The 23,497-nt window shown below is 39.2% G+C and overlaps 1 protein-coding gene across 2 annotated transcripts; it reads left to right on the top strand.

Annotated features, from left to right (window-relative positions):
- The first annotated feature begins 3,249 nt into the window (after nucleotides 1-3,249).
- rft1.L (RFT1 homolog L homeolog) lies at nucleotides 3,250-23,142 on the top strand. 2 transcript variants are annotated; one of them, XM_018258911.2, is made up of 13 exons: nucleotides 3,250-3,596; nucleotides 6,019-6,104; nucleotides 6,369-6,485; nucleotides 8,108-8,297; nucleotides 12,066-12,167; nucleotides 13,250-13,384; nucleotides 14,347-14,425; nucleotides 14,633-14,683; nucleotides 16,573-16,703; nucleotides 18,448-18,592; nucleotides 19,222-19,327; nucleotides 20,056-20,305; nucleotides 22,625-23,142. In XM_018258911.2, the coding sequence occupies exons 1-13, from the start codon at nucleotides 3,528-3,530 to the stop codon at nucleotides 22,787-22,789; spliced, it is 1,626 nt and encodes a 541-aa protein (XP_018114400.1). In that variant the 5' UTR covers nucleotides 3,250-3,527; the 3' UTR covers nucleotides 22,790-23,142. The 2 variants fall into 2 exon arrangements, with proteins under 2 accessions (XP_018114400.1, XP_018114398.1); XM_018258909.2 differs by lacking the exon at nucleotides 3,250-3,596 and adding an exon at nucleotides 3,617-4,308.
- The last annotated feature ends 355 nt before the right edge of the window (nucleotides 23,143-23,497 follow it).

Genomic DNA, 23,497 nt, shown 5'->3' with positions numbered 1-23,497 from the left:
CAGCAAAGACAGGTCTGTTAAAGGATAAGTAAACCTTAAAAATAAGCGAATGTAAAATTGATGAGGGGGCTATTCTAAGCACTGTTGCAATTTACATTCATTATTTATTTTCTTTTTATTCCAAGAAGAACATCAGCCTCTTTCTTTCTCCTGACAACTTCCTTGACTACTTGCTGGTCAGACTGGTGGGGATATGACCAGCAGGTGGCGCTGTTGTAACACAATTCATTCATATTAACAGCACATGTATCCTTTAATATCTTGGAATAAAAAGAAAATAAATAATGAATGTAAATTGCAACATTGCTTAGAATAGCCCCCTCATCAGTTTAACATTCACTTATTTTTAAGGTTTACTTATCCTTTAATCAGCTGCCTTGTCTTACATTGTATCAACTGTCTGAGACATCAGGGCAGAGAATAGAAAGGGACAGACAAACACTACTTTCAAAAGTAATACATACAAATAACTTAAATACCATATAAAATTTGTAATCAATGTATATTGTAAAGTTGCTTAGAATTGTATTTTCTTTTATTAGGCGCTTTTTTATTTTGGGGTTGACTTGCCCTTTAAAGTGAAAAACAAAAGAAAACTAAACCACTATGGCTATGGCTTAGGCTGTTTGTTCAATAACTGACTGTAATGGCAAGATAGTATAATATATTCTTGACACATAAAGTGGTATAGCTATGCATTTAGTGGCAAGACTGTAATATCTCATGAGCGTCCAGATATTTAAAGAACTGGATGTAGTAACAATATATAATAGTAAATTGCTGCTTGGATTGTTAAAGCATTGAATGCAAAGAAAATATACTGTAAAACCAGACTGTGCAAAATTACATTAGCACTAACAATGCTCCATTTGTTTGAGCTGGAAACTTTGTATTCCTTCATTAAAATAGGAGCTGAAGCGGGAGTGTTCCAGTTGTAATGGAATTGAATATTACAAGGCCCTTATACACGCATTGCCAAGTACTGCATCCAAGGCCTGTGATCCTCAAGATTTTCTACCCCTCCTGACCTACACTTGATGTGATATCAATTGGGAAGGGCAATGTTTTACGCTCTACGCTCAGAAGATGCATAATAAGCTGAGACAAGAGTTCCCCAGATAACAGCTTAGGTGTATTCTCCATCATCAAATTCTTCTAAAACACCTAACTCTCTAAGCTGTATAAGTTACAGTTACAGTCCTTCAATGGACAAATGTTATATCTTTCTTGTTTTTGTAAAACCCAAGAAAACTTTTAAAACAGAAGAGTTCCCCAGTCGGCAGTTAAAATCTATATGGAACTTTTACTGCCTGTCATACATGTTGGAGCACCTTGGGAAGCAGTTTACATAGGTCAGTATTACTAATCTGCATATAACTTCCATTACTACACCCTGACGATTTTTGGAAATTTGAAATTTGAAAAAAAATTGGACTTGATCTTTTGACCAAGAAAAGATCTTGATGGGGTGGGAAATAAAAGCAGTTTCATGGTTGAAAGATTCTCATGCAGAGCTGAAATCTTTAGTGGAGAGGTACTGTCCCATGTAGAAGTAATTTACTGAAGAATTAAACCTTAATAGCTAGACTATACATGCTATATAAATCCTATAAATATATAAGACAAGGGAAAACATTCTCAATGAAAAGACAAGAAATAGAGTGTGGTCAAGGTGCAATTTAGTGCCTGGATCTTTTTGGCTACAAATGCTAAACATTATCTGGAATAATAATTCCCCTTTGTCACACTTTGACAGGGTGGGACTGGAGCACGGGGGGCCCACCGGGTTCCACACTTCCGGGCCCCCCCGCACATGCGTGAACCCGGTGGACCCCAGCCCATGAGGGCTGGGGTCCACCGGGTTTTTTCAGACCCTGCACTTGCAATTGCTGTGTGGTTTGGTTTCTGTATCCTCCTTGTTTGTCTCAATGTGCCCATTAAAATGTCCAGACTTTCTCTTTGATCTCCTGCACAGTTTCTAAAACTGATGTTTTTGTCCCTCTTTCTATTTTCCAGATGTTGGGGGGAATGATACATGCACAAATATTATCATATGAAATGAAGTTTAGTACGATATTCATTGAGTGTATAGTGGGAGCAGGGCCGGAACTAGGGGTAAGCAGAGAAAGCACGTGCCTGGGGTGCAAGGGTGGAGGGGCGCCAGGCACTCTGCCTCCTACCCATAGTCAGTTCCCTTCTTCGCCGACCGCCCACTTGCTCTCGTCGATTCTGGGTGGGAGACAATGCGACCAATATTGTAAAAAGCCTTGCTTATCGGTTGTCTCGTTGATCGAGGTTCTATTGTTTCTATCTGCATATATGACAGTTATGTTGTGAAAACGAATGATCTTTCCTGCTACCAATGTTTGATTGTAATATGTTACATGTCTGGCCACCTTTAGGGTCAGGTGCAAGTTAAGGTTTTGCGGGTTAGGGTTCGGTGCAGGTAGGGTTGCCACCTGGCCGCTATCTTACTGGCCTGGCCGGCAAAAATGATGGTTGATCCCAATGTTATTAATAGGGAAAAAAGATAAATATATAGGAAGGCCGGTATTTTTTTTCCAGAAAAGGTGGCAACCCTAGGTTAGGGTTGGCACCTTTTCTAAAATTCTTTACCGGCTGGTGGGGGGTGGGTACACAAAGGGGCGGGCCGTGATGTCAAAATGGGCGGGGCCGCGCCACGCACACTTTTAAGATGCAAAAGAAAAGTTAAGTTCCAGGGGATTTTTAAGCGTATTACAAATTGCCGGTAAATTTATAATACCGGCCCCGGCCTTGGCAGGTATTTTACCAGCTAGGTTGGTAAAATACCGGCCGGGTGGTAACGCAACCCTAGGTGCAGGTTGATTTTTTCTGACCCACACATCACAGTTTATTTACAGGGATGTACAGTGGTATAACTAAATGTTACCGGGCCCCACAGCAAACTCATTTTAGGGCCCCCAACGTATGCAGAAATTGTCCAGTTTTACCAATATATGTTGAAATTGTTCATTAATTAGGGCCTCCTGGAGCTTCTTATACCTCCTGGGCCCCCATACAGCCGCAGGGTCTGCTCCCTCTGTAGTTACACCCCTGGATGCATTTATTGTTTGTCACAGACTGTGGGTTCTGCTCAATCTTTTTGAAGAACAGTAATTACAATTAACAAACGATAGGTGTCAGCAACACCTTACGCAGAGGATCAGACCAAGGGAAAGTTCATGTTCGGCCACCCACGCCTTTACTTCCGCATATTTGGAGTCGCGCTGTTCCTATGGTTGCGCAGAGGGGGCGGGAATTCTGTGGCAGTACTGGCAAATTTCAGCGGAGCCGTTTTTGGCTTTGTCTATACGCCACCAAAGCTATTTAGTTATTAACAACTAATCATAATCTGGGCATTGCGTGCTTTGAGTCTGGCAGCGTGAATTATAGTGCGTCTGAGTCTATTGATTCCCACTTTAAAAATGGCGCTTCCGGAGTCCTAGCCAGGAAGTTAGTATTAAGCTGGGACGCCGGCTTGTTTCCTAAGTGTATGACAGCGCGCTATGAAAATGAGTTCGCAAGAGGTTCTGAATGATGCCACCAAACTAGCATCTTATAGCGTCATCCTACAGGTACTCGGAGCCGAATCGCGTGGAGGAGGGGCTAGGGCAATGAATCATGGGTAGTATAGTATGTTTACTATAATTGGCTGATATAAAGTGTGGAGGGAAAGCTGTCTGGCTGTGGCTCATGTCTTGCAGCCCTAGTGATTTTTCAAGAGTTTTATTTTGTGAAATGCAGATAGTTACACAATGTGATGATATATTTAACATACTCATTACTTTAATTCACTTATTCAGGGTTTCTGGCCATATCTCAGTGTGTTACAACTTGGGTTCATTGTATTTCCTTTAATTTGTCAGTTCCTAGAAAAGAGGCGTCAAACCTGTGGAAATCTTCCATTATATATAATATATCAGAAAGCTGTAGTTCAGCAACTACTGGAGATGGCCAGTTGGGTGGATAAATATCCCAACAATTGAGGTGCAGCGATGACCAGACCAGTACATTAATAGGGTTGCCACCTTTTCTGGAAAAAAAATACCAGCCTTCCTATATATTTATCTTTTTTCCCTATTAATAACATCGGGATCAGCCATCATATTTACCATCCAGGCCAGTAAAATACTGGCCAAGTGGCAACCCTATACATTAATGAAGTGGTTCCAAGTACATAGATGGTTCTGCAGTGTTCAGTCCAGAAGAGCTTTGGAGAAGCTGCACTTCACACAGACCCAAAAATTCTTATCCTGGTGCCCAGCGATCAGCCACCTCACAACAAGGGTAAGAAGGATGCTTGATAAAGGGACGTATCCCCGAAACGTTGCACAATCGCATAATAAAATTGCAAGGGCTTGCCCTGCTATGGCAACTCCTGTGTGCCAGTGAAATTCTTCTTACCTCTTCAGTGTTCAGAACAGGACATACAAGAAGTAGAGATGCACCGAATCCAGCATTTGGTTCGGGATTTGGCCTTTTTCAGCAGGATTTGGATTCGGCCGAACCAAATCCTAATATGTGTATGCAAATTAGGGGCTGCAAAGGAAATAACAAAACTTTTTGTCACAAGGCAAGGAAGTATAAAAAGTTTTTTTCCGCTTTTTCCCTTCCCATGCAAATTAGGATTTGGTTCAGTATTTAGCCAACGCTTTCATGATGGATTCGGGGGATTTGGACAAATCCCAAATAGTGGATTCAGTGCATCCCTAAAAGAGAATTAGTTGTGTAACTACTCATGCCCAGAGACCACATGGAAGCCAGTAAGGACCCACATTCCCCTGTCTGCACCGTGTCATCCGATTCATGTATTTGCAGGTCTAAGGCATAGCTCTTTTGATAGCACAACATGAAGAGAACCCCAAACATTTGTTGCAGGGGGTCCCAGCAGAGTTATTATTGGACAAAACTGTAATATCGCTTGGTTCTGATGGGATACTAGGTTTTTCCCAGCAGCAGTCTTCAAGGACAAGAATTCCTTTATCAGCAAGAAGGTCTCAGTTTGGACATCCAATAAGTTTAATCACTTTAACATGCTTGAGTTCTCAGGGTTAGCCATTTAGTATATTGTCAGTTATTCAACATCGTATGAATGTAGAAAAGGCACTCAATGAGCAGTCCTCTAGGCAGAATCAGTAAAAATTCAAGTGGATTCATTGAACTATAGGCATTATCAGCCTTACTCATTTCATGTTCTTGCAGAACTTAATTATAGGCTATGATTAAGTGTTGCTAGAACACAAAACACGTAAGGCTGTTAATGCTTGTACTTAAATGAATCCACTTAAATTTTTCTGCCTGCCTAGAGGACTGCTTATTGAGTGCCTGCTCTACATCCATACGGTGATTTCCGCTCCCTTAAGCCGAAGGCTCAGGATGTTGCACCTGGGCCTCCTCATACATATGGTAAGACCTTGGGACAAAATATTTTTTTATATTGTATGTTCACCATCCTCAGAAATAAAATATAATCTGTATTTTCTAAATATATCCTGGCCGTGAAAATAACAATCCAAATTATAAGGATAAGGCAACATTAATTTATGATATAAGCAGTAGAGTTTATCTTTCAGCAATAAGACTTTTGACCATTGTGAGTTGGCATACTGCAAGAGTCAAGGTGAGATGGGATCATCCACTAATAATAGGGTCTTTCTTGTGAAGCGTGTTGTTGCAGCATCTCCAATAAAATATATTACACCGTAAGCTCTTAAATAATAGGAGGCTTGATTCCATCTCTTCCTGTTTGATATCTTCTTTCTGCTGCTTATAGATGGGGAATATATATGTATTTAAGCCTGATTGTTGTGACTGTAAAGTGGATGCTGGATTCTGATGCTGTTCAAGCTCACTTTGCAATACCTTTACTTAATCATATCTGGATTGTATTTTGCACAGATTGCGGTAGAGTAACACATTGTATGATCTCTATATGTAATGCCACATTAAAACACAGTAAAATGTTACAAAACTGTTTCTTGTTTTGTCATACTCCAGATTCTTTTCCGGGTGCTCACTTTTGCACTGAATGCATTTACTTTGCGGTATGTCTCAAAGGAGATCATTGGCATCGTTAATGTCCGGTAATATAATATTTCAATTTACAAATACCATATACATTTTTGTTGATATTGTCAAGTAACACAAAAACTTTTATTATATCAGGTGTGTTATTGCTGCTGCATGGTAATGGGCAACTTTCTTTGGCACTATAACTAAACTGCAGCTAAAGCACCAATGGTTGCCTATATTCTCTGTATTGCATGCTTGCCATTGCATTAAACTGAGCTAATTGTCAAGCAATACTTGTTTGTTATGAGTTTTGCTAATACCCAATTCTTCTCTAGGCTGACCCTGTTTTACACTACAGTGGTATTTCTTGCCCGGGAGGCTTTTCGGAGAGCCTGTCTCAGTCACTCTGCGCAACAAAGCTGGAGGCACACCATACACCTAACCTGGCTGGCGTAAGTGTATCCCTTAATTCACGTAGTAGTTCTGAGTGTGTTTTTCAGGGGGCCATTTATAAAAGGTAGAACTGGATAAGTCCCAGATGTCAGCTATCACTTTTTGAATCCCCCCCCTGGCTAATCATTTTTCAGGCTTCAGGGCTTATACACAAGCACCTCCTCCTTCTTTCTGATGTCTTAAACAGCAGGACCCATGTACATCTGCAAAGTTCAATATCAATCGCAGTCACCATATTTTTCCTACAATACAGTATTTTTGTTTCCAGAGTTTCGGTGTCATTGCAATCACAAAGTGGTGATGCTCTTGGCCACTATGAGTGCAATTCATTGCAAGTCAGGCACAGTCTGCATGAAATCATATCTGGTGTTCATTTGAGTAATTTCTGGTGTTTGGTATGTGTGCTCTGTTATTTTGGTGCAACTGAACTGCAGCAATTGAGGCAGGGCTCTGAGGGGAACCCAGGAGATACTGCCTGGTGCGCAGGTGGAGGAAGCTCCAGGGTTCTCCTGTGTTGATAGGCAAAGAAGGATTTAATTCAGAATAGAAGGTAGGAAAGACTGTGCGATTTTATGGAAGTGCAAGGAGCATATTGTGATGCAGTGGTGTTACGCACAACTGACTGGAGAAAGTGCGGGGACCACAACTGCAGTTGTGGATGTACATGAGACCTATTATGTCTAACTCTTAAGGGGGCCTAGCTCCAGCAGACACCAAAATCCTGGACAGCGCACTCTTCGGATCACTCAAGGAATCACTTGGTCGTCAGATAATTGGTAAAAGCTTGATTTTATTGAATGTTTAACATTTTAACAAACTGTATAGCCCTGCGCCATGAGGTCTGACGCGTTTCGTGTCACTGCACTTCATCAGAGACCTCTGATGAAGTGCAGTGACACGAAACGCGTCAGACCTCTGATGAAGTGCAGTGACACGAAACGCGTCAGACCTCATGGCGCAGGGCTATACAGTTTGTTAAAATGTTAAACATTCAATAAAATCAAGCTTTTACCAATTATCTGATGACCAAGTGATTCCTTGAGTGATCCGAAGAGTGCGCTGTCCAGGATTTTGGTGTGTGCAGTATTTCGTTTTCCCTTAGCGACGGACTCAGGGCGGCTGCACCTGGGTCACAACGAAGTCCGGGTAAGATACAATATCTTCATCTATTTGGGAAGCTGAATCCGGTGACCTTGCGAGGGGCCTGGGGCTTTGCGCACCCAGGCCAGCAAACCTTAAGAGTGAGCTTGAAACCGGTATTAAGCAGATAATGAAAGTATAACAACGAATTAAAACAAATTAATGTATATTAAACAGAGGAACAATTTATCGCAGGACTCGTAGAAAGAAAGAAAAATCTTTTTTGAATCCCATTAAGTAACGCTGTGACAGTGTTTTCGTGATACAGTTTGATATGACCTAGCTCCAGCAGAACATTTCAATACAACCATTCTAATGTAAGAATATTACTAATAAGTAAGGCTAGATTTAGGGGAAAAGTTGAGCACGGATTCACTTTTTATTTTCTGCAACATTTCTAGTGTAGGGCAAACATTTTCTAGCACAATTGGTAGAAATTATGATTAACATTTTGGGGTATTATATGTTCTTGTGATTATAGGGTACCCCTGGGCATTTGCTGGTCCCTTACTTTGGGATGGCTATGGCTGCATATTTTGGAAGTTCCAGAACCAGAACTTATCCCCCACTATAATATTGGTGTCTGGGCATTTGGATTTTCTGCAGTGGTGGAGCTTTTAGCTGAACCATTCTGGGTCCTTGCCCAAGCTCATCTGTTTGTCAGACTAAAGGTAAGTGCTCCCAATATATTTCTCTTAATGAAGCTCAATTTTCACTGTTACTGCTAAATATATTAGCCTGTAAATGTGAGCTACAAGCCAAATCATCCTCAGCCAGTTAATGATGTTCTTGCTCTATTTGGAAAGTCACTTTCACAATTATTTGAACAGGGCTGTAAATAAGCTTTCACAATGTCTCACCAACGTGAGGCAGAATCATACGGTTGATATTGTATATAATCATATATATTATCATATATATAATGTTGTAAGGACAATTAATGCCAAAATGGCAAATCTCAGTTGTCTGGAAAAGCCACGAAGAATTCAACTATGGGTTCGCACTATGTAAGACACAGAAGAGCTCTACAGACACTTGATTTAGAATGCCAGCAGATAGATCTTCTTGGCAACACTTGCCTGTCCTCTTGACCAAGGTACCTGGCAAGCATCAAAAATGACACAGCATAATTAGCTGTTGTGTGATCAAGCAGTAGCATTGGGTGGATTTAGGGAAATGTAGAAGGCCCGGGGGTTAACATTGGGGGGGGGGTGTCCATCCTGTATCATTAGGCTGTCATTGTCTGCAATTTGGTCAGTCAGTCACAATTCCTCCTGGCAACAGCAACAATGCTGGAATTCTGGGGGAAATAAACGGTATTGTGTCCAAAAATGCACTATGCAGTAAACAAATGACACCTTTTGGGTCTACATTCTATTTTTTTACTTTAGAATTGTTTTTTTTTTTAACTGGCTATAAACAATAATAAAGGAGTGGATTGTCAGTTTATCAGTGTTAGGAACAAATAGACATTACAATGCACAAATCTGGGTTATCATTTACTAGTAGTCCAACATAACCTGAAAAAATTGGAAAATCAACAATGTAAAAGTGAAAATAATGAGCGGTTTTAGGGGCATACTTATGATAACTACCAAAACTGAAGTAGGCAAGGACTGAATGTGGACCAGTCAAGTAGAAAAGTGCAGATAAAAAAAGATTTATTTAAAGAAATAGCATGTCACTAAGAGAGCCTTAATTCTTTAGTCCCTTAAGGGGCACTTTATTATAGTCATATGCCTTATGGCTCTCTTTGTAAGATCTGTACCTTTCTACTTGCTTGATCCAGATTCAGATCCTGTTATCCAGAAAGCTCAGAAATTTGGAAAGTCTGTCTCCCATAGACTCCATTGTAATTAAATAATCCAAATTTTTAAAAACTATTTTCATTTTTCTATGTAATAATAAAACAGCCCCTTGTACTTTTCCCAACTAATATTTAATTAATCCTTATTGGAGGCAAAACCAGTCTATTAGTTTTATTTAGTGTTTAAAGGGATTCTGTCATGGGAAAAAAAAACATTTATAAAAAATGAATCAATTAATAGTGCTGCTCCAGCAGAATTCTGCACTGAAATCCATTTCTCAAAAGAGCAAACAGATTTTTTTTTATATTTAATTTTTAAATCTGACATGGGGCTAGAAATATTGTCAATTTCCCAGCTGCCCCAAGTCATGTGACTTGTGCTCTGATAAACTTCAATCACTCTTTACTGCTGTACTGCAAGTTGGAGTGATATCACCCCCCTCCCTTTTCCTTTCCAGCAGCCACACAAAAGAACAATGAGAACGTAACCAGATAAAAGCTCCCTAACACAAGATAACAGCTGCCTGGTAGATCTAAGAACAACACTCAATAGTAAAAACCCATGTCCCACTGAGACACATTCAGTTACATTGAGAAGGAAAAACAGCAGCCTGCCAGAAAGCATTTCTCTCCTAAAGTGCAGGCAGAAGTCACATGACCAGGGGCAGCTGGGAAATTGACAAAATGTCTAGCCCCAGATTTAAAAATTGAATATAAAAAAATCTGTTTACTCTTTTGAGAAATGGATTTCAGTGCAGAATTCTGCTGGAGTAGCACTATTAACTGATGAGTTTTGTAAAAAAAACATGTTTTCCGATTGAAAGGATCCCTTTACATTATTTTTTAGTAGACTTAAGGTATGAATTAAATTACAGAAAGATCCATTATCCGGAAACCCCCTGGTCCAGAGCATTCTGGATAACAGGTCCCATACCTGTACTGACAAATACTCATGATAGATAGCAACACAGGCATCAGTGTTTAAGACTCCTCATAATGTCTGTAAACACCATGCCATGTTATGTTAACTGCTGCATTTATAAGTTAGTGAGTTTTATTTTTATTAAGTAAAAAATTATTTTTATTTAGAACTCTGCTTTTTTTGGCTTCAATACATTTCCCACTGATGAACTGATTTCTAATACAGATGAAAAAGCCAGATCTTCTTCTATTTGATATCAGTCTCACATCGGAGACTTTGATTCTCTTTGAAGCAGCCAGAGATTCCTGAACACTTCCATCAGTGCAGCAGTATAAAGCATTTCAGTGAGCCATGCTTCACAATAAACAAAAGAACAGTAGACGTTGCTCTGAAATCGGTCTCAGATGTGATGCAGGAAACTACAATGCACTGTATGAGGCAGAAATAATAAGTCTTTATCTCTTGATTGTATGAAGGATGATGCAGAGCACTCGAATGTGATACACTATATGCCCATTTAATTATTGTAATTGGCCAGAATTGCTGACACATACCAATTCATCATCCAATTATATTCTTGACAATTCCTTGCATTCCACTTTGGGGCAACTTTGAGAAAGCTCCAATTTCAGTAGGATAATAATCCAGTGTTAAAAGTAAAGTCTACATGAAACAAATTGGCTGAGATGAGAGTGGCAGAATTGAAGTGCCAGGTGTCCGGTGCCCAACCCCTTATGTATATAAATAACAAATCCAAACAACTAGTACAAATCCTTCCCAGAAAAGTTGAGGATAAAGGCTGTTTTAGCAGCAAAGGGAGGCCAACTTGATATTAATACCCTTTGTTTGGAAAGAGATGTTGAACAGGCAGCTATCCTCATCCTTTTGGCCATATATGAAAGATATGCCTAATTCATGGGAAGAATTTGCTGCTCTAGAAGAAGGGAGTTTGAGTTACATAAAGGAAATTGTATTGTCTGTTTAATATTTATGTGCCTTTATCTTGCATGCATGATAAACTAATGTATTTGTTAAATGGAAAGAAAACAAGTAGAGGAAACATATATAGTGAATAAAGTACCCCCTATTGTAAAATATAAGGATATTATAAGTTACCAAGGAGTTCCAGACCATGACAATTACAATTTACAGGATATTCATGGCTCTTGTATAATATATATATATATATATATATATATATATATATATATATATATATATATATATATATATATACATACAGTATACAGGTATGGGGTCCGTTACCCGGAAACCCGTTATCCAGAAAGCTCCAAATTACGGGATGGCCATAGACTTTTTTTTATCCAAATAATCCCAATTTTTAAAAATGATTTCCTTTTTCTCTGTAATAATAAAACAGTACCTTGTACTTGATCCCAAGATAAGATATGATTAATCCTTATTGGAAGCAAAACCAGCCTTTTGGGTTTATTTAATGTTTACATGATTTTCTAGTACACTTAAGGAATGAAGATCCAAATTACAGAAAGCTCCATTATCCAGGAAAACCCACAGGTCCCGATCATTCTGTATAACAGATCCTATACCTGTATATATATATATTATATATATATATATATATATATATATATATATATATATATATATATATATATATATATGTGTGTGTGTGTGTATGTCGCAGTTTTTGGTGCTGGTGTGACCCTTTAATTTTCCTTACTGCTTTAGGTAGTTGCAGAGAGTCTTGCAATAATCATCCGCTGCTCTGTCACGGTCATCCTGGTGCTTTTATGTCCCCAGTGGGGTCTTCTAATCTTTTCTCTGGCTCAGGTGAGTCTTACAGGATATTAAAAAATGTTTCCATGTGCATTCCCCAGTTTGGAATTTAACACATATTTGAACCCACCATAGATATTTGCCCTTGTTGGTTATCCAATAGCAATCAATCTGTGGCTAGTTTTTTGGTTTAGTACATTCAGAATGGTTTAGTCCTTTTAATTTACCTACTAAAAGTTGTACTTGAAGCGAACCACTGAGTTATGCGGCCAGTATAAAAAGCAGTGCCCCTTCATGGTCCCATATTTTATCCCAACAGGCCCTCAGGCCAAATCGACAGATACTGTGGCATGGCCAACTTTCTATTGTTTCACTAGTTTGGGCCAACAGCCCAAATGATTGCACCATGGCACATGCAGATTTTGAAACCTGCCAGATTGATGAATTTAAAGGTCACCAGAGGTGCGGGCTATGTCCCCGCCAGAGCTAGGCTGCCCACACCAGGAGGGAGCTCCTGGTGCAGGCAGCCATGTTGGGGCACACACATGCTTATAATGAGCAGGTGGCGCAACTCACTCATTATGCGCATGAAGCATTTGGGACTCCCTTCTCTAATCCTGGCAGGGGCAATTTTTAAAGAAAAAAAAACTATTGTATCCCCCTCCAGTGCGCACCTCTGGCAGGGTAAATTAAAAAAGGGTGACCGGTGCTATTTAATGATATCCATAGTACTGTACATAGCTATCAGTCGGTGTTATTGGGCCACCATACACATACCAAAAATCATATAAAACATTTATGGCTAGCTTTAGGGGCAACATTATCAACCTTATAATTTAAAGCAGGTAGTACCTTATCCCTTGTATTCTACAGCTACTGAACTGGATAACGAGAACCAAAGCTAGCATACACATGGCAACAAAATTGAATTTAAAAAAAATGTTGTATGGCGGCCCAGTATCTATGTACTATGCATATTGTTGGTTCATTAAATGGACAGGTTTGTAAAAGTCACCTTGCGACTGACTACCATACAGGATTGGTATGTGTATAGCTGCTTTTAGACTGGTATATTGATATGTGCATTATCTATATAGTGCATTTATGTGTTTATCCTTGTGTTTACCATTTACTAGATCCTGTATACCAGTGTCCTTGCCTTGAGTTATGTAGTGTACTTTGCAAGATTCCTGGGTTCCCCGGAAGCAGAGAAAAAACCCTTTCCACTCCGTAGGATGATTGACTTCTTGCCCAGATTCTCATCTTCCCAGGTATCTGCAAGTGATGGAAAACAAGGGAACCCATTATTAGTAACAGAGTAACAGGATTTTTAATACCAATATGAATTTTTATCCACTTTTACCAAATACAAATCACCAGCACCTTTAAATATTTGGGCATCAAAAAAACATTCCCTAGAGACTATTTACTTGTGGGTTGGGATACAATATTAGATCCCCATAGTGTTAAGGTTAGTTCTCCTTAATTGTATTTAATGTGAAATTTCCTACAATTGAAAATATGAATATTTGTGCTGATTTTAAACCCCCCCCCCAAGCACTTTTCTTTATCACAAGGTGTGTTGTATCAATGCCCACACACATAGGCAGTTTAAACCTACTTATGCACATGTTAAAATCATGCATAGAGAAAAAAGGAGGACTATGATGGAAATATGGAAATAGCTGATACGTGTTCGGACAATGCAAGTGGCAGTTGGGGTCAGGTATATACCCCATTAAGTGTTCACCTCAGGGTCATCCAGTTGTTTACAGCAGCAAATTACACCTCCCAACATTTTAACTGTAGTCTATGGTTACTTCTCTTTGGAGGTACATGTATGGGACCTTTTATCCAGAATGCTCGGGACCTGGGGTTTTCCCGATAATGGATCTTTCTGTAATTTGGATCTTCATAACTTAAATCTACTAAAAAATCATGTAAACATGAAATAAACCCAATGGTTTAGTCTAGTCTATGGTTTATTCTCTTTGGAGGTACAGGTATGGGACCTTTTATCCAGAATGCTCGGGACCTGGGGTTTTCCAGATAATGGATCTGTAATTTGGATCTTCATAACTTAAGTCAACCAAAAAATCATCGAAACATTAAATAAACCCAATAGGCTGGTTTTGCTTCCTAAGGATTAATTATATGTTAGTTTGGATCAAGTACAAGCTACTGTTTTATTATTACAGAGAAGAAGGAAATAACAATGTTTTGCATCCACTAGGAATTCTTAGACTGGAAACAGGCCTGGCTGGCATGGAGCTTCTTCAAACAATCATTCCTAAAGCAGATCCTAACTGAAGGTCAATATGCATTTCCCACACCCTTTCATATTTCTGTCCTCTACACTGATACGATAAAAAATATTTTAATGAATTTGTTTCACGCCTTACAGTGGCCGAAAGATCCTATTAACATATACATGAAAGTAAATTGCAAGTTAAAATAATAAACATGTTTTATGGGGTGGTTGTAACAGCAAGATATAACCCAATAACTCTTCTGTACAGGTGAACGATATGTGATGACTTTCCTGAACGTGCTGTCGTTTGGGGATCAGGGTAAGTGGATATGACCTTCTTAAATGTATTGTATAGTTACCTGATCATCCTTTGCCCGTCACTGTCAGTGTTTGACATTAGCAGAATGTGTCTCATGCCCTGCTATTGCAAGCGGAGACACATGACTTGGGCCATTTTGACTGCTGCTGTTTTCTGACCACAGTGGTGATCAAAAGGCCCCTTATTCCATAAGCCTAGAGGCTGCAATATACAGTAGTTTATATTGGTCATGGGGGAAGTGATATTTCTGATGTGAACTTTTACATTAAGGGGGTTGTTCAGCTTTAAATTAACTTTCAGTATGATGTAGAGAGTGATATTCTGAGACAATTTGAAATAGTTTTTATTTTGTATTATTTGCGGTTTTTGAGTTCTTTAGCTTTTTATTCAGCAGCCCTCCCGTTTGCAATTTCATCAATCTGTTTGTTAGGGTCCAAATTACCCTAGCAACCATGCACTGCTTTGAATAAGAGACTGGAATATGAATAGGAGAAGGTTTAAATAGAAAGATGAGTAAGAAAAGTAGCAATAACAATAAATGGGTAGCCTTATGGAGCATTTGTTTTTTAGATGGGGTCAGTGACTCCATTTGAAAGCTGGAAAGAGTGAACCACCCCTTTAAAGGAGTACTAACCCCCCCTGTACAAAATGCCCCCTTAACTGACTACCATTGCCTCTCTCCCCTCTAACTCCCGCACTGTGTATTAGTAGAAATACAACCTCTTGAAAAAACTCTGACCCTAAAATGTAGCGCAGTTTAGCTCCCCATCTTCTGCCACTTTGTATTCTTTCAAGGCTCAACACTGATTTCAGCATGCTCAGTTGAAGCCGATTCCTGACTTGGCCCAACTGCGCATGCTTCAGTAGGCTATGTGTCGGCATTGAGCCCGTAAGAATACAAAGAGGTGGAAGTTGGTGCCCTGGAGCTTCGCTGCACTGCATTTTAGGGTCAAATTTGTTTTTAGGGGTTGCTTTATGACTAATGCATATTGTGGAGGGTGAGAGTAGGGTAATGGCAGGCAGTTAAGGGGGGCTTTTGGTACGGGGGGAGGTTAGTTCTACTTTAAAGGAAAACGATACCTCCAAAATGAACACTTAAGCAACAGATTGTGTACTTCATATTAAGTGGCATATTAAAAAATCTTACCAAACTGGAATATAAATTGAAATAAATATTGCCCTTTTACATCTCTTGCATTGAGCCACCATTTCGTGATGGTCTGTGTGTTCCCTCAGAGATCACCTGACCAGAAATACTTCAACTCTAACTGTAACAGGAAGAAGTGTGGAAGCAAAAGACACAACTCTGTCTGTTAATTGGCTCATGTGACCTAACATGTATGGTTGGTTGGTTTGTTTGTGTGCACAGTGAATCATACGATCCCAAGGGACGGCCCTTTTTTTTTAAAATGGCAATTTTCTATTTATGATTACCCAATGGCACATACTACTAGAAAAGTATATTATTATGAAAATGGTTTATTTACATGAAGCAGGGTTTTACATGAGCTGTTTTATGCAATATCTTTTTATAGAGACCTACATTGTTTGGTGGGTATAACTCTCTGCAAATGTTCACATTAATATATATGGGATAGGTTATTCTGCCAAGAGCCTTTTTGATATGTACTTTTTATTCCCTTATATATGAGCTGCCGTGCTGTTGCTAGGCATCACACTCCATAGCCTTTAAAGACACAGTGATTTCTCTTGTCTAAATGGTTGGGAAAAATGTGAGAATGATTGCTTAGATTTACCAGGCTATTAGGTTTGAATGGCCATATAGAAATATGCTTGTTTTATCTGTCAAGAATACTTTGTCATATTTTTCAAAGTGATGAATTAATCAGTATAAAGTATGAAATTCACCATTGTGTCTCTCTGTGCAGGCGTGTACGACATTGTCAATAATCTGGGCTCACTCGTAGCTCGCTTCATCTTCCTGCCAATTGAGGAGAGCTTCTATGTGTTTTTTGCTAAGGTCCTGGAACGGGGGAAGAAAGTCACAAATCAAAGAAAGGTAAGTTAATAGTTTCATCTGATAGGGTTGTCACCTTTTCTGGAAGAAAATACTGGCCTTCCTATATTTTTACCCTATTAATAAAACTGGCATCACGCATTGTTTTACTGGCCAGGCTGGTAAAATACCCTTCTGATTAGCATTTAGCAGTTAGAAATTCTACATTTACAGTAAATCTTACTGCATCCTTTCAACCATTGTAAATATGATTTTCTATGTCTGGTGATCAGGGTGGCATCACTGAGCAGCACTTGTAGGCAGAGAGAGTCAGAGATAACAAATACAGCAGAGCAAGATGGAGACGGCAGAGCAAGATGGCACAGAGCTGGGGAGGGGTATTTGCCTATAGAGAGTTCCCAGAATTAATGCAAGTAACAGCAGCTGGAAGTTATTTATGCTAACAAAAGTTATTTCATCTTTGCATGCCAACATACAGATAAATTCACTTAAATGCAACAATTATATGTAGCTCTTCCAAGCGTTGTTTTTGTCGTACAAATCTCTTAATATGGGTATAACTTCCACTACTGCTGTGAGTTGCCCAAGGTGCAGACCATAGAGTTGCAGGGAGCTAAAGCAGGAGGGCTGCAGGTTGCACAGCCATGGGCTTTATCAAGATTTGCTTACTTTTACTGCTACCACATCTACTGTATCCTCACTGTCCAACTTCCTAATTAACTTCATCATTACACTTGTTTGATATGATATATCCTTCATAAATCCATGCTAACAACTACTTGGTGGGACAGGATTGTCATTTTGTAGGTCGGGAGAGAGGAACGGAATGCTTAAGAAAGAAAGAAGGGTACTGGCAAATGCACCACTAACCACATACTAGAACAAGATAGCACCACAGGAAGATTTATCTCCTGTAATTAAAGATATGTGTTCAGGGGTGGGTTTGGTACAGCAGCTGAATGCAGAGCTGCCAGTATACTGAAGAGGGGGTAGTGACACAGAGAGCTTAGAGGTGGACTTGGCTGAGATACTAGTTAGAATATATTGATCCAAAGTAGACATTAGGAGGAAGTTTGTGAATTGTTTTTGGTTCCTCCATATCTGAAATGTAACAATAGGGGGAGTAGATAATACAAATAAAGTTTACAGAGCACATTTCAGTTTTTGCATTTAATGCAGCTTGTGCAGAAGCTTTGCTTAAAATCTATAGACACAGCAACATACCCACTTGTAATGAAACAGTTTTTTGTGTGTTTATTCCATGTAGTTCAGCTTGACACCACTTCAAACCATACACAATGTTTTGTGGAGGTGTGTAACCAAATCCCTTCCTCTGGTTGAAGTGGTTTCAAACTGAACTGCATGGAATAAACACACAAAAAACTGTTTCATTACAAGTGGGTATATGCTAGTTTTCTTTTTTTGTGATATACTGATTGGAAGATGCCAGGAGTATCCACTTTTGCCCCAAGCCTGCCTTTTCTGTGGATTTCTGTAGGCAGGGTATTGCAGCAGTGGGTAAACCACAAAGCCAGGTTTTTAAGTGCTTGACCAGTTTCAACCATAACAATCTGGGCATGTATGGCACTATGTAGGCAGTTTCATCACACCATGCGCTGATACTTTCAGATTGCAGTTGGTGCATCCAAACTGCATATTTCATGTGCAGGTTTGTTATTATGGTGCATGAATGGGACACTAGCAGGTGCAGAACCGTTGATTGGATTGCTTGGACTGCTAATTGCTTTTTATCACTTCTAACTGGAACTTTGTGCATTTTTGGCAGGAGGAGATTTCCACTGCATCTGAAGTGCTGGAATCACTACTGAAACTGGTGACGCTTATTGGTCTGGTTATCGTTGCATTTGGATATGCGTATTCCCAACTGGCACTGGATATATACGGTGGATCCATGTTAAGCGGGGGTTCTGGTATGTGCTCCTGTGCTTTGCACCCATGCAGTTGCAGCAGATTTTGGAGCAAAATGCAAAATCCTGTTTCTGCACCAAAATCCTCCAAGTCTGCATGTACCTGAACAGAAGTAATGTTTCCAGGTGCAGGGACAGAAGGGCAGCAGCGTAGAAGCAGATTCTTGGCTGAGTTTCTCTGCAGACCAAGATCCGACTTGTCTGGCCTTAGTCTAAAGCCTTTAGCAGTGTGTCACACTTCCATCTAGTGGGCAAAAGCCACAATTTAAATACCAATATAGCATTACAAAAGTAATAGCACATTTTAACCTCCCATAACTGAAATGTGCTTATTATGTGCTTTATTATACCATTTCACATATTCATGAAGTAGAACCGTTCTTTCTGCTGGATTAGTGATATGAAACTGCACACACTGCACTTGATTCACTAGCTTTCCCAGTATTGGTAGCTTTTATCTGTTGGGCTAAACTAGGACTAGGCATTTTTCAGTAGCAGTATGCACAAAATATATTTATATAGAGGACTCTTGTATTTGTCTAAACTAGGACACCAATGCTCCATTAACTATTGCATTTTGGCTAGAAAGTGAAAGATACTGTATTTCAGCTTAACAGTCTGTGATATTGCAGGTCCTGTCCTGTTGCGCTGCTACTGTCTGTACGTTCTCCTGCTTGCTATCAATGGAGTCACCGAATGCTTTACATTTGCTTCTATGAGCAAAGAAGATGTGGACAGGTAGGTTTCTGCTATAAGTATGGGGAAACCTTATATGCAATTTCTGTACTATCAGGGTTTTCAAATGGATACACAGCATAGAAGAGCAAGCAAACGCCCAGCTTGTGATAAGTGAATCTGTCTTGTTTGGCTTTGCCTTAATGTTTGTAAAACCAGAGAAAAATCCATGAAGCGGTAAAAATTCATGAGACACATTGAAGCCTATGGACATTTTTATGGATCAACTTTTTCCACATCATTTTTTCTTGTGATGATTTTTACTGCGCAGAATACATTGGAGTCTTTAGGTGTTTTTAAAATACTTTGGGTCAGTAGGTATCTTGCTGCATTTTCTTTGTGGTGAGTTTCACAGCTACATTTTGCAAGGCAGAATTTCATAGCTAATCCATACCTGCTTACATATTTTGCTGATCATTACTCATAACATTCGTTCTCTGCATATTTTTATTTAAACGTGATGACTACCTTAATGCCTTATGACTGCTGGGGTGAACCTGAATATTTACCACAGTCAAGAAAAGCAATAGAGTGTTTGCCTTCATTCCCACACTTCTACTTTGTCTGTCACATTTTTTTGTAGAAGGAATTCTGGGAAGGAAGCCCAGGTTCGCTCGAAATACCTTAGAGACTGAACCTCACCCAATCAGTTTTAAAGCACAGACATTATTAAATCCTTTATATCACTATTTCATCCTGCCTTCCCTTGAAATGTCTTTCTTTTCTCTTAGGTATAATTACGTCATGCTTGGTTTGTCTGTGAGTTTTCTGTGCTTGTCCTACTACATGACCCTCTGGCTGGGCAGTGTAGGCTTCATTCTAGCAAACTGCTTCAATATGGGACTGCGGATCACCCACAGTTTACTCTACATTGTGAAGTATTATAAAGGGAGCCCTTACCAGCCACTCACTGGCCTCCTGCCATCCCCTGTGGTTGTCAGTGTCCTGGCTGTCAGTGCTGCACTGACTGGCTACTCAGAGGTAAGAGCACTACCCAGAGGGCAATTATACATCCAGTGATTAGAATTATTTTTCTCCAGGTGACTATACATAGTGCCTATAAAATGTCTATACCGTCCTATTTCCGTGTGTTTATATGATTGTAGGAAAAAACATTAGTTCTATATAAAGGGACTCTATGGGGAATGCAACAGAACCATACTTACAGGGCTTAATTAAAAAAAAAAAGCACTCAGAGGGCATGGGCCTAAATGTTACAGTAACTTTAAAAAATGTAATTGTTTTTAAGTAATACAAATATAATGCAGTGTTGCCCTGCACCGGTATAACTGCTTCAGAAACTCTACTATAGTTTATATAAATAAGCTGCTTTGTAGCAATGGGGGCAGCCATTCAAAGGAGAAAGGGCTCAGGTTTCACAGCAGATAAGCTCTGTAGAACATAATGGTGTTATCTGTTAACCACTATTTAACCTGTGCCATATAGCCTTTTTTCAATTTCCACCATTGCTACACAGCAGGTTGTTTATATTAACAATAGTAGTGTTTCTGAAGCAAACAGATCAATTTTAACAGTGCAGGGCAACACTACATGATATTTTCAGTACTTTAAAACACTTAGATTTTTTGGTGTTACGGTTCCTTTAATTGTATTAGCCAATTGAAGTACCCTTAAATATATATTGGCCAAAACTGAATCCTTAAATTCACATGAAAAAGAAAATTGTAAAAATACCAGTTCCTTACCCACTACTTGCATATTCAAATTAGGGGTTGGATTCGGTTCTGAATTCAGCCCAATCCCAAAAAAGTGGATTTAAAAAAAATATATATTCTCTGTTGTAAAATATGAGGATATCAGAAGTCACCTCCGTTTCACGGCCTATATACTGTATAAGCACTCGGCCTTTGGCCTTATGGTTTTACATGGTCATGAAACTCCTTGATAACTTTAAATATATATATACACAATAAACTGCAGCTCATCCCTTTTTATTGGGTGCACGTGGGTGAGGCTTGATAAACAAATTACACAAAGTTTGACCCAGCACTCCAATATAAAACCCCAAGAGAAACCTATTTTTGCACAGCTGAACTGTAACTAGTAAAAAAGACACTTAGTTACAAAGTTTGTACAAAATATGCATAAGCTGATGCGCCGGTCAAGGCAGTGTCCATGCGTCAGTCCTACCTAAGTGAAAAAAGTGTTATTTTTGGGGGGAGAAAGACCATACCTGCTTTTCTCTTTATTTAGCATGATCTCTTCCAAAAACACCATTGAATGGGGGTTGGGAGAGCAAGCATTAAGGAGAGAGCCACCTCCCCATACTATAAAATAAAACACAATAAACTGCAGCTCATCCCTTTTTATTGGGTGCACGTGGGTGAGGCTTGATAAACAAATTACACAAAGTTTGACCCAGCACTCCAATATAAAACCCCAAGAGAAACCTATTTTTGCACAGCTGAACTGTAACTAGTAAAAAGGACACTTTTAGTTTTCTATATATTTGTGTAGAAAAATGTATCCTTAATTGTAGGATATCACAAGACACAAAGGGCTTCCATGAGCATATTATACACAAGTTTCATTATTAAAGGAAAACTATACCCCCCAAACAATGTAGGTCTCTATAAAAAGATATTGCATAAAACAGCTCATATGTAAAATCCTGCTTCATGTAAATAAACCATTTTCATAATAATATACTTTTCTAGTAGTATGTGCCATTGGGTAATCATAAATAGAAAATTGCCATTTTAAAAAATAAGGGCCGCCCCCTGGGATCGTAGGATTCACTGTGCACACAAACATACCAACAAACCATACATGTTAGGTCACATGAGCCAATTAACAGACAGAGTTCTGTCTTTTGCTTCCACACTTCTTCCTGTTACAGTTAGAGTTGAAGTATTTCTGGTCAGGTGATCTCTGAGGCAGCACACAGACCATCACAAAATGGTGGCTCAAGGCAAGAGATGTAAAAGGGCAATATTTACTTAAATATATATTCCAGTTTGGTAAGATTCTTTTATGCCACTTAATATGATATGAACTATCTGTTGCTTAAGTGTTCATTTTGGGAGTATAGTTTTCCTTTAAGTGGTTTTACTAAACACCGATTATAACTGATGATATCACTAAGCTCAGTCGTAAGGATTATATTTATATGATTAATAGTTTGTGTATTATATAGATAATATTATAATATATAATAATATATTTGTATGTATATGGTGAGTTTTTGCTGTATGTGTTTAATAGCACTCACTTGCTCTATGATACAGATAGATATATGACAAACTATCATTCTTTTAACACTTAACCCCTCTTTATTAGGTCTCCCTGTGTTGTGACAAGGGATGGATACTCCGACTGGGGCACATTATGGTAGGAGGACTCTGTTTCTTGGTCACACTCGGTGTTGTCGTCTTGTCGGAAAATAAACTGACACACTTCATTCGCAGCCATCTCTTATCCAGACATCAGAGGAAAGAGCAGTGATGTGACACAAACTGGACATCTTTCCTGGACCTCCTCCTGTGGACTATGTTATCTGTACCCACCAGATATGTACCTCACCATGAGTATGGAGAATGTCAAAGAAAAGGACCTAAACTGCTACTACTGCTGGATGCTTTGCATTATTTTGGCACTGGAAGTTGGTGAAATGACATTTTGGACCCTTTGTAGTGCAGAAGGAATTGGTGTAATTGGCATATGTTAACTGATTTTTGTTTTAGTTTATCAACATTTATGTATGTTAAAGGAGAACTAAAGCTAAACTAAAGAAGTAAGATAGAAATGTTGTAAATTATGTTTTTAGGTTCTGCACCAGCCCAAGGCAATCATGGCCCTTTAGCAGTAAAGATCTGTGTCTCCAAAGATGCCCCAGTAGTTCCCCATCTTCTTTTCTGCTGATTCACTGCACATGTTCTGTGCTGCTGTCACTTACTGAGCTTAGGGACCCACTCACAATATAAAGTACACAAAGAATATAAATGTCACAATATAAGGCTGATTAGCAATTAATACAGATAATTACTACATGGCAGCACAGAAACCAGTGCAATTATGATCACACTGTAACAGCTATGTGTCATCATCTTATATCACAGGCCAACCTCATTTTCTGCTTGATAATTAGTGATGACCCCTAAGCTTAGCTTCTCAACAGCTGCTCAGAGCCCAGTGAGCATGCGAGTGTCACGG

The sequence above is a fragment of the Xenopus laevis genome, chromosome 4L (assembly GCF_017654675.1).
Source record: "Xenopus laevis strain J_2021 chromosome 4L, Xenopus_laevis_v10.1, whole genome shotgun sequence".
NCBI classification, from domain to species: domain Eukaryota; kingdom Metazoa; phylum Chordata; class Amphibia; order Anura; family Pipidae; genus Xenopus; species Xenopus laevis.
The sequence above is the reverse complement of the archived record's forward strand: the minus strand, read 5'-3'. Positions and strand labels throughout refer to the sequence as shown.